The 17,007-nt window shown below is 42.0% G+C and overlaps 1 protein-coding gene across 5 annotated transcripts in view; it reads right to left on the reverse strand.

Annotated features, from left to right (window-relative positions):
* GRID1 (glutamate ionotropic receptor delta type subunit 1) overlaps nucleotides 1-17,007 on the reverse strand; it is a 675,078-nt gene that overhangs the window by 41,754 nt on the left and 616,317 nt on the right. For all 5 annotated transcript variants that reach the window (XM_068548005.1, XM_068548004.1, XM_068548008.1 and 2 more), the window contains one exon: nucleotides 13,626-13,821. In XM_068548005.1, the coding sequence (XP_068404106.1) occupies nucleotides 13,626-13,821 (196 nt within the window). The remainder of the gene's footprint in view (nucleotides 1-13,625; nucleotides 13,822-17,007) is intronic.

A 17,007-nucleotide genomic window follows, 5' to 3' on the forward strand; every position in this document is an offset into this window, starting at 1 on the left:
CAACATTATACCAACAAAATGGAAATAAAAATGAGCTAAACAAAAACTGCCAACGATCTGACTGACACAATAAATCAAAATTGTTCTCACCAGCTACTGCTTCTTGATTTTAATGTAATCAAAGAACAAAACAATTCAGTTCAAAATACAAAAACTTAAATCATAAAACCCAAAGCCGTAATACTCAGTGGAACAAACAGAATGGAATCAGCCCACAATTATAGACAGCACTAAGGTGAAGTGTATCAGACTTGGGTAAAAAGCAAGTTATGGGGCAGAGGAAATCTGAAGAATAAAATCAGATTTAAGGCAAGTGAATGTCCTCCCACACTTCTAATGAGGAGTTTGAAAATAAAGTTAGCATGATGGCACAGATATTGGTTTGATTCCAAAGCTTACCCTACCAAATTATAAAAATCGCAAAAGAAAGTAATTGAAGAATTCATAATAAGATTTGCTTGGCAATGCTCAAAACCCAAAGCAAAGTAATTTAATAAGGGAGGCACAGTGAGGGCTTTCCTTGACCTTAGCACTGTATTATCCCAAACCAATCATCATCAAACAAAGTTAAGCTGTAGGGCATTATGAAGGGGCCAACGTAGTCAACTGCATGGAAACCTGCTCCAGGAGACTGACTAAGCCCCCTGCCCTCCCCGCCCTTCCTCATCCCTTCTTGCCCCCTCTGCAATGAGATTCCAGCAATCCTGCTCATTCTTCTTGAAGAAAGATGCACATGGATGCATTTCTGAATACTCTCATTTCTTACTCACTGAACATTTATTTTGTTTGATTTTTGAAAGGATAAAAGGTTTTGGATGTCCATGTTCATTGCCCTGTGCTTACCTCTGCTCTAGGCCCTGGGGACAAACAAATGAATAAGAGACAGGCCCAACCCTATGGAGGCTCAGAGTCTAGTCAGGATGTGACAGAGCAGGGCACTGAGGATGGGGGTGACATCTGATGAATCTGCACTCTGGGATGCATAGGGTGTTAAGGGAGCCCCTGGTCCTGCCCTGAGAAACGAGAAGCTCCAGCAGGGGGTCAGGAAGAGTGAACGCTTCTGCTGAGGCTGGAGAGATAATCAAGAATCAGCCTGGCCAACAAAGAAAAGGAAGGCTTTCCAAGCAGCACGTACCCAGGTGTATAAAGGTGAGGAGAGGGGAAGGAACTGCTCATGTTTCCTGCGACGAAAACACTAGGTAAGTGGCAGCAGGAGCTGAGGCTTCATTTTGATCATGCATCTCTTCCATTTTTGCACAGTGTCACCAGGTAATGACACAGGCGCTGGAGTGAGAAAAGTACTGAGTTCAAACCCTGGGTCCGATATTGACTCAAGCTTGATTTTCAGCAAGTCCCTTGCCCTCCTTAAACTCTAGTTTCCTAATTAATAAATGAGTTGTCTAGAAGCACAGCTGAGCTAATTAATGCACGGGAGAAACTTATCCCCACCCCTGATTCATCCGAGGGCTCTCTAACAGTAGCCATTGCGATTAAATTAACCTCCTGATTGTCCAAACACTGATGCAAGGCCCCAAAGGAAGGAAGGAAAACTCTGGGCAAAGTAACACAAATCTTTTATTTTTGAAATAACATACTGTCCCAAACCAGCCTTCATCTTCACTTTGACCTTACAGCAAGTCTAACTCAATTTTATCAGGAAAGTATCAAGCCCACTCTTACATATTAACTGAGCTCACCACTAGTAAATGAGTTGACGAATGAATAAAAAACCCATATATTTCAAACATCAAATCATTGCATAAATACACGTTTGAGGAAGGGGTTTTTAGGTGCATCCATTTTATTATTAAACAAAGGTAGGTGTCTAACCATGATCTTATTCAGTTTCCTCAAACTGCCAAAATTCACGAATTTTGCCTAATGTAGGCCAAGGAAAAAGTGAGTTGAAAAGAAAGAGATTTCTTCTCCACTTCAGTCCCCGTAATAATTAAGCAAAATAAAGTTAAAATTCATATGTACCTATATAAAGAGAAAGAGAAAGAAATTTTAAAAAATCACTATAAAGGATTTGAGAAAAGTAGAAAAATACCAATTCATTAAAAGGCTTTTCCTACTAAAGATAAATCCACAAGGCTTTAATGAAAAAACAAAAACAAAAAACAACACTGAAGCCTGAGTATTCTTTTGATCCCAAAGATAGAATGTAATTTATTCAAAGCCCTGCTTTTGGCAATACTCAGGAATATTTTGTTGAGAGCTTTAAATGTTTATATCCTTTTCTGACACCATATTTCTACTTTTGAGAATTTGACCTGAAGAAATAAATATAGCTACTGAAAAACCATGAGGCACGAAGATGTTCATTATAATGTTATTTGTATTTGTGAAAAATTGGAATTGACCCAAATGACAATCAAGAAGGAAATGTTTAATTTTACATCTATTTGATAAATATTAAGTAGCCACTAAAATGATTTTTAAAGTTTTACAACAGTGTTAAAAAAGTACAGGATAAAACATATTTTCTCTAACATCATAATTATGTAAAACATTTGCAGAGATTCAAAAAAGACTCCCCAGAAATACCCATAAGAATTCCTAGAGCCTTATTTAGGTGGTGAAAAAAATATGTTTAACTGGTTCTTTTCTGCTTATTTTTAGAAATAGTCTAAACTTTTAAAAATGGTGACATATATTTATTTAAATGACATACACATTTAAATTATAAATGTATAACCTAAGATTTCCTCTCAAAACCTCTTATTTTAAACGTTGTCATGGATTGGGGGCTATTTAACCTGAGTGCCCTTGGAGTTGGGTTGGACCACAGATTTAAAGCATGTGAAGAAGGCTCAGGTATAGTACAGGGTCAAGACAGCCAGAACTCAGCCTGAGACCCAGAGAAGGGGTTCTGTAGACAGCAATTGTTAAACAGGGAAAATACCACTGCTGTCATTCTCCTACAAGGAAACTATACATTGAGTAGAAATAAAAATGAAGTTTTGTTCACATGGCATTCCACTGTCTTTTCTGCCTCTCTGGTTTCCCTTATTTTTCTGTGTATTTTATTTCCTGCTTGTCAGTTTTCTCTCACATTCTCACATTTGTATCTTCAAAACTGAAAAGGAATTGAGGCATTTGGATTGTAAAATGTAGGTACATGACAGGACTACCTTAGGAAGCTTTCCTCGACTTCACTAAGCAGAATAAGTCCCCAGTTTCTGTTCTCATACCCTTTTCCACACTAAATCACAGCCATTTGTTGTCCTCCAGAACTCAATAGGGATACCTGAAGAAAAAGACTGAGTCTGATGCTTTATATTTTGAGCTGATGATAATGAAAGCACAACATATAAAAATTCATGGAATTCAGCTAAAACAGTACTTAGAGGGAAATGTATAGCTTTAAATACTTATATTAGGAAAGAAAACAGGAGTAAAATCAATGATCTAAGTTTCAACATTAAGAAGCGAGAAGAGGTAAGAGCAAATTGAAACCAAAGTAAATAGAAGTAAGAAAAAAATAACAAAAAAACTGAAATCAATAAGATATAACAACAATCGAGAAAATCAATATCAAAAGTTGATGTTTTAAAAGGAAAAACTATGTTCATGTATTAAAAAACTCAATAGTGTAAAGATATCATTTTCCCCCAAATGATCTATAGATTCAATGTAATAGCTATCAAAATCTCAAGCTTTCTTGAGGAAATTGACAAGATGATTATAAAATTTAAACGAAAGTACAAAAGTTCTAGAATTGACCAAATAATCTTGTAAGAGAAGAACAAAGTTGAAAGTGCTATGTGATTTAAGGAATTATTATAAAGCTGTAGTGATCAAGACTTTTTTTTTTATTGGCATAAGAATAGATATATAGATCAATGGAATGGAATAGAGAATCCAGAAACAGACCAACACATATATGTCCAGTTGATTTTCAATCAAAGCACCTAGTCATTTGTTAACTAAATACAAGTCTTTTAAGTAAATGGTGCTAGGTCAATTGGATAGACACATGGGGAAAAAAAAGTGAATCTGGACTACTTCTTTATTCCATATACAAAAACTAATTTGAGAATGCAATGTAGACATAAATGTAAAACTTCTAGAAGAAAACTTGGAACTTTGAGGTAGGCAAAACTTTCTTAGGACACAAGAATTATTAACCGCAAAAGAAAAGAAAAATTGATATATGGGGCTTTATCAAAATTAAAATTTTCTACTCTCCAAAAGACATCATTAAGAAAATGAATGGGCAAATTACAGGCTGGGAATTATATCTGGAGTACTTATATTTGATCAAGGACTTATATCCAGAATATATTTTTAAAAACTCATCTAAATCAACAATGAAAAGATGAAGTACCCAGTAAAAATTAAAAAAGGACTTGAGCACACCCCTCTCCAAGGAAGCAACATGGATGCCGAATAAGCACATTAAAGTGCTGGACATTATTAGCCACCAAAGGAATGCAAATTAAAACAATGAGATAAACTCACAGCCACTTAATTGTTTACTGTCCCAAAGGCTGACAACACTAAATGTTGGTTAGGATGTCCAGCAACTGGAACTTACAAGCACATAAGTAGGATATCACTAGTGGGACTGTAAAGTAGAATAATCACATTGGAGGTGGTCAGGCGGTTTTTTACAGAGGTAAACATACATCTGCCCAATGACCCAGAAAATTTACTCTATCGTATTTAGCAAAGAGAAATGGAAATATATATCCACAAAATTTTGTACAAAAATGATCATACTGCCTTATTCATGATAGCTCTAAATTGGCAACAAGTGAAATGTATGTCAACTGGAGAATGGATAAACAAATTAAGGTTTGTTAATATAATGGAATACTACTCAAAGGAAAATAAAAGAAGAAAGAACTCAGTACTGATATCTACAACTTCATGGTTAAATCTCATAGATATTTGTTGGGTGAAAGAAACTAAACACAAATATACATATTTTATATTATTCAATTTATATGAATTCCAAGAACAGTAAATTTAATCTGTGGTACCAGAAATTCATAAGTGGTTGCTTCTGAGGTTAGGGAGAGACGTTTCTAGAAAGTGACATGAGAAAACTTTTCAAGGTGATGGAAATGTTCTACACAGTTGGCCCTCTGTATCTGTGGGTTCTGCACTGAGAATTCAACCAACTGTGGATGAAAAATATAAAAAACAATTCCAGAAAATTCCAAACAGAAAAACCTGAATTTGTTGCGTGCATGCTGGCACTGATTTGCTGGCATTTACATTGTATTTACAACTATTTGCATAGCACTTACATTGTATCAGATATTGTAAGTAATTTTATAATGATTGATGATTATTTAAAGTACACAGAAGGATGCTTATAGGTTATATGCAAATACTCCACCATCTTATATAAGGAATTTGAGCATCCATGGATTATGGTATCTGCAGTGTCCTGGAACCAATCCCCCTCAGATACTGAGGGATGACTCTATCTTCCTTTGGGTGGTGATTACGCAGTTGTACATAATAGTCTAAACCCATGAAATAAACATTTAATATAAGTGCATTTTATTGTTTGTCAACTATGCCTCATAAAAAGACTAAGTGTTATTTGTCTTTATATTTTTATTATGTTCTTTTCCTAATATATAGTAGGTGTTAAGGCATTTTGCTGACATCTACCCAATGTCAACCTTGTACTGCAATCCGCACTGGACATTTTCCATTTTTGCAGTGGTAAACTCAACTCATCTGGGCAGGCTTGTCTCAGTCTCACAGGTAGCTCAGAGATGTGAATTCTCTTGACCAAAGCCACAGATTAAATTTGATTGAAAGTGGAACTTAAATTCACATATCCAAGCTCTTAGGAGGAAGCTATTCAAATTACATTTATTGAATGGATGAATAAGTGAATAAATGAAGGAATAAAGAGAAGAGACCATCCAACTTGCAAAAAGGATATAGTGCCTTTTGACTATTTACAATAGCTAGGACAAGGAAGCAACCTAAATGTCCATCAACAGAGGAATGGATAAAGAAGATGTGGTACATATATACAATGGAATATTACTCAGCCTTAAAAAAGAATGAAATAATGCTATTTGCAGCAACATGGATGGATCTAGAGATTGTCATACTGAGTGAAGTAAGTCAGACAGAGAAAGACAAATATCATATGGCATCACTTATATGTGGCATCTAAAAAAAAAGGGTATAAGTGAACTTATCTACAAAACAGAAATAGAGTAACAGATGTAGAAAACAAAGTTATGGTTACTGGGGGTAAGATGTGGGGAGGGATAAATTGGGATACTGGGATTGACATATACATACTACTATATATAAAATAGATAACTAATAAGGACCTACTGTATAGCATAGAGACTCTACTCAATACTCTGTAATGGCCTATATGGGAAAAGAATCTCTAAAAAAGTGGATATATATATATATGTATAACTGATTCACTTTGCTGTACATCTGAAACTAACACAACATTGTAAATCAACTATACTCCAATAAAATTTTTTTTAAGAAAAGGATATAGTGCCTTTTGAGCAAGAATGAAAGAATAGAGATGAATGGGGAATTCTCTGGTGGTCCAGTGATTAGGACTCGACGCTTTCATTGCCGAGGACCCAGGTTCAATCCCTGGTCAGAACTAAGAAAGATCCCACAAGCTGCACAGTGTGGCCAAAAAAAAAAAGAATAGAGATGAATGATTATCCAACGTCTGTGAGTGTCTGAGAAGGAAGGAGGCATGTAGAATCCCCAAGGTGCACTGACTTAGCAGCAGAAAAAGGACAAAATATGTGTCTTGGAGCATGCCTACAAAGCCCACTGCTGCTACAGAGAACAGCCTTGTTGGTTTCCACTGCACAGGGCTGCCTAGTTTGTACCGGTCCTTTTTCTGGGGGGTCAGACCTGCATCAAAGGATCCCTTTCATCAACTTGACCAAACCTTCCTGATCACCGAACCTAGCATCCCCAAGGTATAAAGGAGTGCCATCCCATGTAAGCCTCTTCCCACTCCTCAGTAAGGACTTCCAGTATGCCATGGAAGCAGGATGCTTCCTCACTTTGCTCCCTCCAAATGGAGGGCACTGTGGGGCATCAGAGTTCCTGATCCTCCCATGGAAGACTGTAGTCCTTCTGGGGACCACCTTTTCTGCCACAAGGTATGGTCCCTGGCACTCAGCAGGGAGTGTGTACAATGAGAGCGTCCTTTGTCACAGAGCAGAGAGCCAGGGCAAGGAATGAAGGCAGGTGCTGACTGGTGATACCCACACTCAATCCGGCGCCAGGGCAAGCATTAAGATCAGTGTGGAAATAAACAAGATTTGTGGGCCCGTTTTCTTCCTGCATTTGCATTCACACTTTATGACCTCAGCGATACTTACTGAGTGGAAAAAACAACCTTCTGTTACAACTGCTTGATTCCAAAGTGACTTCCATCTGAAAAATACTATCTCCAGCCACAGGGTCTGAAACAAGCTACTTGTCTATTTATTCAAAGAGCCCAATGAGCTGTGAAGATTGACATTTAAACTATTAAACTGTATTCTATTTGACAATGTTATTAAATATTAGGTTTGATTTATGGAAAGACTTAATAAATTGGCAGCCTGGGTTAGCCCTGACACTGCACAGAAATTGGGTTATGCTGGATGTTACTTCATAGAGTTGATCAAGCTAAGGAAAAATTTAAAAAGTCTTACCAACAACATTAAAGTCAGATTCCATGTGACAAAGTTATTATCATACAAATTCGAACCACTTGCCAGCTCAATTCTGCATCCCAGAGTTTCTCTAATTGATATTTTTAACAATTGGGAAATCAAAAGATAAAATCACAGACTTAAATAACCTTTGCTATGTCACATGGAAAGAGAGCTAAGGCTTTTAAACATGGGAGCCAGGCATATATCTTGCTACTTTGGTGTAAAAAAGGAAGGGAAATAGAAGCACAAGTAAACAGTATGCAAGGGTGCAGACACATTGGGTGTAGAAATGGGGATGTAAACCCATGGGAAGAGGCAAGGTTGAAGTGAGACATGACTGTGCCATGGCTTACTCACGTCCGCGTGACCTTGAACAAGCCACTTAATCTCCCTGAGTGTCAGTCCCATTTCTACATGATGGAGACAGTAATAATCAAGTAGTTCTGTTTAGGATGAAAAGAACAATATATGTAGATCATTTGGCAGAGTGCCTGGTACATAGTGACTGCTCAGTAGATTTCAGGGGGGAATTAGGCCAGGTCAGGAGTGAGGCTGGGTCCCAGTATAGTGAGGGCAAAAGACTGTGGGCCATGAGAGGTAGGCCTGAAAAGAACAAGAAAGGACAAAGCCTGTATGCTACTAGATGGTACGGAACTTAGGTGATGGCATAGAGCTAGATGATGTATCCCTGCATGTGCCGACGTGCTGTTAGATGACATAAAGCCAGAGGAGGAACTACCTGCTAGATGTGCTTATATACTCTAGTAGGTAGTTTTATAGAGCTTATTAGATGATAAGCTACTGGATATGTCTATAAGTTATCAGATGGCGTTGACCGATGGGCAGTATCCCTGGAGCACCCATGGCTCTGGGCTAGGGATCCTCAAAACTTTTTCTACGAAGGGCCAGGTAAGAAATATTTTAGGCTTTGGAGACCACATGGTCTCTGCCACAACTACTCAACTCTACTGAAGTAGCAGAAAAGCAGCCATAGACAGTATGTAAATGACCGAGCGTGTGTTCCAATAAAAGTTTATTTGTAAAAGCAGGTGGTGGGCCAGATTTAGCCCATGGACCATAGTCTGTGGACCCTTGCTCTAGTCTGCCTCAGGCCTGACAAGTACAGGTGGCTGAGAGAAATGAAGGCAGCCTCTCTCTACTCTCCAAGGACCAGCAGGACCTCTTTCCTAAGAGGCGGGTATCAAGAGACAAGGGACTATAAAGCTATTTACCTCATCCCTCCCATTAAGGAATTCACAGAGGGTAACCTACTCACTGACGGCACCAACTACACCCCTGATTTATGTGTCTCTGCTCAGTCAGACAACAAACAGATGATTCATTCAGGGACAATTCAGTATTTATTGAGAATTACTGGGCACCAGGCAGGTTTGCTCTAAAAACTGCACACCGTGGGCTTTTAATAAATAAATAAAACTTCCCTCCGCTTCCAAATTCCTTTCTGCTTTCTTCGCCAGGGCCCAGAAAGGGCTGCCCCCTCCTTATCTGAGTGATGGCTGGCATGAAGGAGTAGGTCGCAGCAGTGGGGGCAACCATGACATAATTCCTTTCTCTGGTTCTGATACTGTGCAAAAGTGATCACCTCTTGCTAAGCAATATCCCACCTAAATTGGTTTCAAGTCATTAAAACCTGCAGCACTCCCAAGGAAAAAAATAATAGCAGCTCTCTGAGGTTGCTTTCAACACCAAGCTCCTTGACTTTAGCAGCAATTAGACACTGTTCCACTACCAAGCACTCTCTGGAAATGGAGCCAGGGTCACCAAAGAGTAACTGGAAATTAGAAGTTGCAGCATCCTCCTCTTGCTAAAGCAGTTTCCTCTGATATCCCTTGGGGGCATCCAGTCCTCACCTTTGCCAGGCTGCCTGCATTGCACCCACGCGGGTTCTCTCTGGGATTCGGAGAAGCCCCTCCTCCCTGAATATCAAGATCATGTCCGTATTTCCCAATATGCTGGATTTTTCCTTACAGTTTCTGGATTCCGGATATGGCCCTCACTCAGGGCACAGCCATCCCCAGTCTGGTGTGCTTCGGGCTGGGGATTCATAAGGTATTTGAAGTCAAAAGCTGGGGGGTGAGGAGCAATTCCATAGGGGGCAGGGGACAGGAAGAGTTTCGGATAAACATGTAAGTACAGTAGCCACCCAAACAGGCACATGCAGAAGGAACGTTTGAGAGTGGAACCTGAGCTCTCCTTGCAGTAAAAAATGTAGTGCACTCCACTTTCTGACAGTACTATAAACTCACTTATATGACACTAGTTATAAAACCCTTAACATTTGCCTAGTGCTGACAGTCAGGTTTTTTTCTTAAAGATCCAAGTGCAAGAGGGAGATCTGTGACCCCAAAGCTGGCTTGGGGTTTATAAAATGAAGGTGTCATAAAAGCGACACATCCTCTGTACTGGAAAAAGATTAGATTCTGTACCATGAAGCTTTAGGCATTTATAAAGAACCCCTTATTTGCATCTTCCACCACTTATTTTTTTAACATTGTTTTATTCATGCGTAAGACCCTAAATATCACCAGAGGGTGATGATTTCTAAGGTGCCAACTATGGACTAGGAGTAAATAGGATGATGGGGAGATATTTCTCTAACGACCCATTTCCAGGTTTATCGTGCTCCAGAGGGCGTTACTGGTGGCACTGGCCTTCTTGAGGAACACCAGGAGTAGGCCTGCACCTGGGCGCCCGCAAGGAGAGAAACGGCTGGTGTGTCTTAAAGGTCTTAAATCAAACTCTGCCTGGCTGGCCTGGAATTATTTATTTGAAAGAGTAGGTAGGTGCAAAGAATGAGATTAATCACAACCCTTGGTTCAGGACACCCGTCCTTTTGTCTAGGAACGGCCCTATTTTAAAATTAACTTATTAATTATTTATTTTAATGAGAAATGAAAAATTAAAAAAAAACAAAAAGGAAAGACTGACTATAAAGCTAACACTGACCCTGACTTAGAGCCAACAATACGCTTCTCTCCTTCCTCTTGCTCTGTCTCTCCCATCTGTAGTAACCCCTACCCTGAGCCTTATATTTTATCATTACTTTGGATGTGTGTATGCCTGTGTTTAAAAGGGTGTTATGTTGAATGTTATTTTCTATTAGTTGACCTATATGAAATTGCCTTTAATGCTCTTTTTTTTACTCAATATTATTCAGCTAAGATTCATCCATACTATTACATGAAGCTGTGGTTCATTCATTTCATTGCAGGTCTTATTTTTTAACTTGTTAATGCTCATTTGGATTGTTTCCAGGGTTCTGGCTCTATAAGCAATGCTACCATGGTCTTTCTTATCCCTGAGGTGCTGCAGAAGTTTGTTTTGGGTGGATGTATAGGAGTGGAATTGCTGAGTCATAGGGTATGCAAATGTTCCATTTTCTACTAGAATGACAAACTTGTTTCCAAAGTGACTGTACTGAGTACACTACCACCAGCAATTAACCCGTTACTCCCATCCTTTCTACCACCTCTCATTTGGGGCAAGTCTAATTGAGGTAAAGTGAGTGATATATCTTTATGGTCTTGATTTTCCTTTTCTGGAAACACTAATGACTTTGAACAACTCTTCATATGATTATCGGCCGTATGTGGTGCCTCTTCTGTGAAAGTCCTGTACAAGTCTTTAGCCCATTTTTCTATTAAATTGTTTGAGCTTCTCTTATTAATTTTTAAAAGTTCTTCATATAACATCCATATAGGATATTAATCCTATATTGATTGTATGCATTGTAAATATCCACTCGTAGTGTGTGACTTAACTTTTTATTTTCTTTAAAGTGCCTTGTAATGAATAGAAGTTTGATAAAGTCAAAAGCTGCTATCTTTTCTTTTATAAGTTCTTTTTGTAGCCTTGTTGCAATGAATCTTCATAAGCATCCAGTTTGGATGGGAGTATTGGCTCTCTGTGAGAGACAAGGAAATCAGAGAAGGGAAACTCGAAGGCCATTTGGCCCAAGCCTTATATTCATAAAAGGTCTTAAATCAACTTTGTATTCATTATCTCCAAATGAGGTCACCTACAGCCACAAAGATCCACTGTCAGGGATGAAAGAAGACCCAGCAGCTCAAGGTGAGGGCTCCATATTTCTCTGTGCACAAGGACCTAAGAGGTTTTAATAAACCTTGTGAGCATGGGAATAGCACATTTATGTTGCATTCTATTATTTTTGTCAAGATATCACTTGGTTAAATATAAACATTCCAAATCTACCATAACGTGTACTTTTAAATGTTTTAAGTGTGTAAAGGGAACCCGAAACAGGAAGTTGCCCAGGCCTCTCTCAACACTGAGAGGTTCCCCACAGGAAGAGTGGTGTGCTCAGTTTTATGTCATTGGTGAGCTGTGGGACTGGGATTCACACCCAAACGTGCCAGGCCCCAGAGCCCAGACACTCTCTGCTGCTCAACTTCACTAAATGACAGGGAGAAACCACCCCAAGCCAACTGCCCTGTGAGCACACGTGCCCCGGGGGCTCCCACGCCACACAAAGCACTGCCTTCAGGGGCCAGGGCCTATTGCTTCTGAAGCAGGACTCAGGCTCTGCCTCTCTCCTTGGACCCATCTGGGGCTCTCCTGAGAGGGGCTGGCAAACTGCTGAGGACTCTTCTCATCATGAAGAGCAAGGTGGCGGGCCCTAGTGGCCCCTAAGCTTTCTGCAGACTGCCCCCTTATATCCACTGCCCTCTGCAGTAAGGCTAAGGGATGGCCAAATGGCTGGGGATGTAGAACACGGGTATGTGCGTACATGAATATGTGTGTGCATTAGTGTGTGTGAGTAGTGGGAGCGTGTGCATGAGTGACTTTGTGTGAGGGCCTGTAAGAAGGTTCCGCAGAGGTAGAATTGATGGGTAGGGAAAGGTAGGACACACTGAGGCAGGCTGGACAGGTGTGTGCATGCATGTGTGTATGTGTGTGTGAATGCATGTGTGTGAAGGTTCCGCAGAGGTGGTGGGGTAGGTTGAATAGGGAACAGAAGGGAAGAGATGCTGAGCGAGACAGGCTGGACAGCTGGTCTACCCAGAGAGGCAGTAGTGCTGGCCACGGTGCACATCTTTCTTGCATCATTCACTAATGACCAAGAGATCATGCCTTTGCATGTGAGGGTCATTGGGAAGAAGGTGCCACCACCAGCAACATCCTGATGACACCTGCCTTCATCCCACCACCTTCCTCCACATGGACCTTCAAGGGTTCTGCAGCACATGGCAGATAAATACCAAACCCCTCAGCCTGGAATCCCAAGCATCAAAATTAACGAGGAGTGTGACCCACGGCTCTGATTCTCATCTGTACAATGGGATAATCATGATTAATTCGGGTCACTGTGGAAATTCACTGTAATAAATGAGCAAAGTCTAACCCACTGCTGAAGAATGTATTAACCTTTTTCTGCCCTTCCTCCTCCCGTTCAGCCTCCATCCCAGGCTTGCTGTCCTTACCACCATCTCCCAAGCACACCTCTGCTCCACAGCTAGATCTTGCAGTGTGCCCACCCTCCCCTGAACCCTGTCTCCCCACTCCCTCTACCTCTCACCTGGTCCTCTGCATCTGCTTTTGCCAAGTGTTCTCACCTGGGGTGGGGAGTCCCCTCTGCGCCACCATCCTCTGAGCCCAGGAGGAGGGAGGTCCATGTCTTGGGCTTAACCTGTCTGCTCTTCCCTGACCCTTTGGAAACTTAGAAAGGCCATAAGGACCAGCCTCTTTGCTTCTCCAGCCAAAAATGGGCGTCTACCTAAAGAATGTGTGCCTCTTTACCTGATACCCACATGCTTATGAGAAGTGTCTATCTAGGCTGCTAACATGGATCACCTTGCAGGTGACAGGGATACTCAAAGGAGATGCCTCTGGGAAGGTATCTCCTACCCCAAGGATGACAGTCCCCATGGCCCCTGTCACAGCACACACATGCCCAGGTGGCCAGCTCTCGCCTACCTTCCTGATGCCTTCTGAAGGGCTGGACACGCAGTTGTCAGCCCCTCCATTCTTGCTAATGGTCCGCCAGAGCTCAGCAAATGTGCTGTCTTGCTCTAGAGGGTTGGTGCCCTTGGCTCGGAAGTACTCGTACACAGCAGAATCCCGGACGGTGCCGTAAGACATCTCCACTTGTTTGGACAGGTCCTGGAACGTCCTGAAATACAAAATGGCCATGAAACATGGGTACATGTTGCAACTTGCAGGGACACACATGGGCTACAAGGCCCTCCTGAGGTCGGAGCCTGGCTGTGGCCACCGTCCACATCCTTCACTGCCAACCCCCAGCAGTATGAGTCCCTCAGTTTGGAGCACCACTCGCCAGGGCCTCATTCTATCCCAGTTACGTTTCCTCAGTATAGATTAATTCAATAATGTCACTGAACACCTAAAACCAGGTTCTGTGCTGAGCCTGAAGGACAAAAGGATGAGAAAGACATGATTCCTGCCCTCAAGGAGCTTAGAGTCTAGCTGTAGAAACATATAGACAGACAGTCACAATATGAAAGAGTCAGGGCAACATGGGAGGCTGTACACTGAAGGTCTCCAACTCAAATTCCTGCAGAAGCACAGGAAAGAGAAACACGTTGGCAAGACTGACGATGGTGACTGGTCTCTGACACTCAGAGATGGCGTGGGGCAGACACACACTCAGAGGTTGTGTCAGTGAAGAGGCATGTTCCCTCCAAAGCAAGCAGCTGTTCTGGAGTTCCACCCAATTGTTGCCTTTTAAGAATCTCCGCCCAGTTTGTTTTCCAATAAAGAAATCTGGGTTTGTACATGAAATCTCTTGACTTTGAAGTGTTGACAGTTATTCAAAAGGTGATGAAGATAAAACAAAGCACTTCTGAGAGCCTCAGTCTGTTGTACATGGGGGAGAAGCAAGTAGCTCAGGCCAGGTGCATGATGCAGGGAGGGGGTACATCAGGTAGGTCCACCAGCTGTCCAGGAGCAGATGTCTGAGCTGGGGGCAGAGGAACAGTGTCTTCCTTGGGGTAGAAGGAAGAGTCACATCAGGAAGGACCAACTGGCATAAAGTTTTCACTTGCCCCGAGATGAGCAGTACCTGACCCTGTGTGCTGAGAGGACAGAACTGCAAAAAACAAAAAGCTCAAGGGTGAGCCAGCCTCTCTCTGCAGGCTCCAACCTGATCCCTCTTTATTTATTTCTCTTCTGGGAATCTGTCTCTCCTTTTAATCAACCAGAATCATCATCCCCACCTCTCACTGAGCCACCGTTCCCACAAAGAGATCCAGTCATTTCCACCTGGTCTACACAACCCTCCATCTTCTGATCTCATCTTCCCCTGTTGCTCCTGCATCCACAGGACCCCAAAGCCAAGGCTGAAATGAGAAATCCCACACAGTCCCCATTTATGGCACCAAACCATGGAGCTCCCTCTTCCTGGAATCCCTTTATCTTACTCATCCACCTGATACACTTATGCAAACACCCTGAAGTTCCAGCTGCCGCCTTTCCCTGTGGGAAGACATCGCCATCCTCCACCTCCCTGACCACCTCTATACCCTGCATGGCTTCTATGGCAGTAAGATCTCACTGTGATTGCAGGGAGCAGCACAGCAGAACGGGTAAAGCAGGGGCTCTGGAATCCAACTACCTGCCTTGCCTCTCAGCTCCACCAGCACTAACACTATGGGCCTGGGCAAGTTAGCTGACCTCTCTGTGCCTCAGTTCCCAAATGTTTAAAAGAATAGGGCTAGAAGCAGAGCCTGTAGCAGAGGCTGCTGTGAAGATGAAATGAGGTGATATGTGTTCAACTCTCAGAGCAGTGACTGATGTAAACTCAGTGCCCAGTAACTAGTAGCAATACTTCTGTGCTATTATGATATGGCTGGGTCCTCAGTAGATGGAGCCAAAGTAGCCCAGTATTTGCATCCTCAGCACTAGACCCAGGGCAGTTGCCAGCCTACACAGCCTGTACACAGAGGAACTAGCAATGGACGCTTCCTCCTGTTTTGGAGACACACTCCATGGAATTCCTTCAGGCCCTGCTACATGGCCCAGAAACAGAGCTCAGTATTCGTTTCAATACATTACAGATGAAAGAAAACACAAAATAACAAATTTGATGAAGAAATCTTTCTAATTATTGTTCATTATTTATATCTAATTGAAGCAAGATGTTCCTTTGCTTAAAGGGCCCCAAGAGTTTTAACTCTGTCATAATCTGCCTGTAATGAAAGGAAGAGGGATCTTTTTTTCCCCGCATTTTTTATTTTTCTCATGGTAATACAAACAAACACAAGGCTTTGATGAATGGGAAACATCAGGATGAATTACACAGTTGAGTCTAAATACTGAACAGCTCTAAATTACTGCAGTTTCCGTGAGTCTGGAAGGAGTTCAGCACTACTGTTTCATCCCCATGATTGAAATGTAGATTTCCTCTCTCCTCTTGGTATTTATTCACAACGGAGCTCCTGGCCAGAGGCTCGGGGAGCGTCTCTGGAATGCAAGCAGGCAGCCCAAATGTTAATGGCTTCATGTCCATTTCTGTCCCCTTAGAGGTCACTGTTCCCATCCCAAAACACCACTGTCATCTTTGCTGTGCCAGCCCCCTGGCCTCCATCCATCACCTCCTGCAGCCATGAGTCTGTGTAGAGGGATCTTTCCCATCTTAAAGGCACATTGCTTCTTTCAAGGAAGGTCTCCAAGCTCATTAACACACAGTAAGTACTACCATCATATTTCAGAGTGACTAAACCTAAGGCTCTTTGGAATCTGGCGGGAGGGCCCGACTACTCATGGACCAAAGCTGTCATCTCCCTGGGGCACTCATCCTCTTGTCCGAGTGCCCAGCTTTGGAAGGGACATGGAAGGAGGAATAAAGAACAGCCAGCCATCCAGGCTCCAAGCCATCAGTCAGCAGAAGACAGATGTTCCCATCAGATAAGACGCCCATCCGAACAAGCAAGGGAGGCTTAGCCTGGAGAAGGCTGCACTAGAAGCACACTTAATTGAGCATGTGTCCCAGAACAGTCTCTTCAGCAACAACTGCTAGCAAGTGTCCAAGCACCCTCACCACAGAGATGGAGGAGATCTTCCTGTCACAGGTGGTGTCTCTATAAACCAAAATCATGCATGATGCAACTGGCTGAAGTCATTCAACCAGGTGTCTCATCCACAGTTAGCTAGCTAGCTAGTTAGTTAGTTAGTTGGTACTAGGTAAGGCACAGAGGCACATAGGCAAGGAATGGATGGTGGGCCTCATCAAGGGGTTCATAGTGACGGGTGATGAGTGGTCAGAGAAGTAAACCAACAGTAACTAAACAATGTGAGAGGGACTAAAGCAGAGTTCTGCATGAGGGGTCCCAGAAGCACA

Source organism: Eschrichtius robustus, chromosome 7, assembly GCF_028021215.1.
Source record: "Eschrichtius robustus isolate mEscRob2 chromosome 7, mEscRob2.pri, whole genome shotgun sequence".
Taxonomy (NCBI): domain Eukaryota; kingdom Metazoa; phylum Chordata; class Mammalia; order Artiodactyla; family Eschrichtiidae; genus Eschrichtius; species Eschrichtius robustus.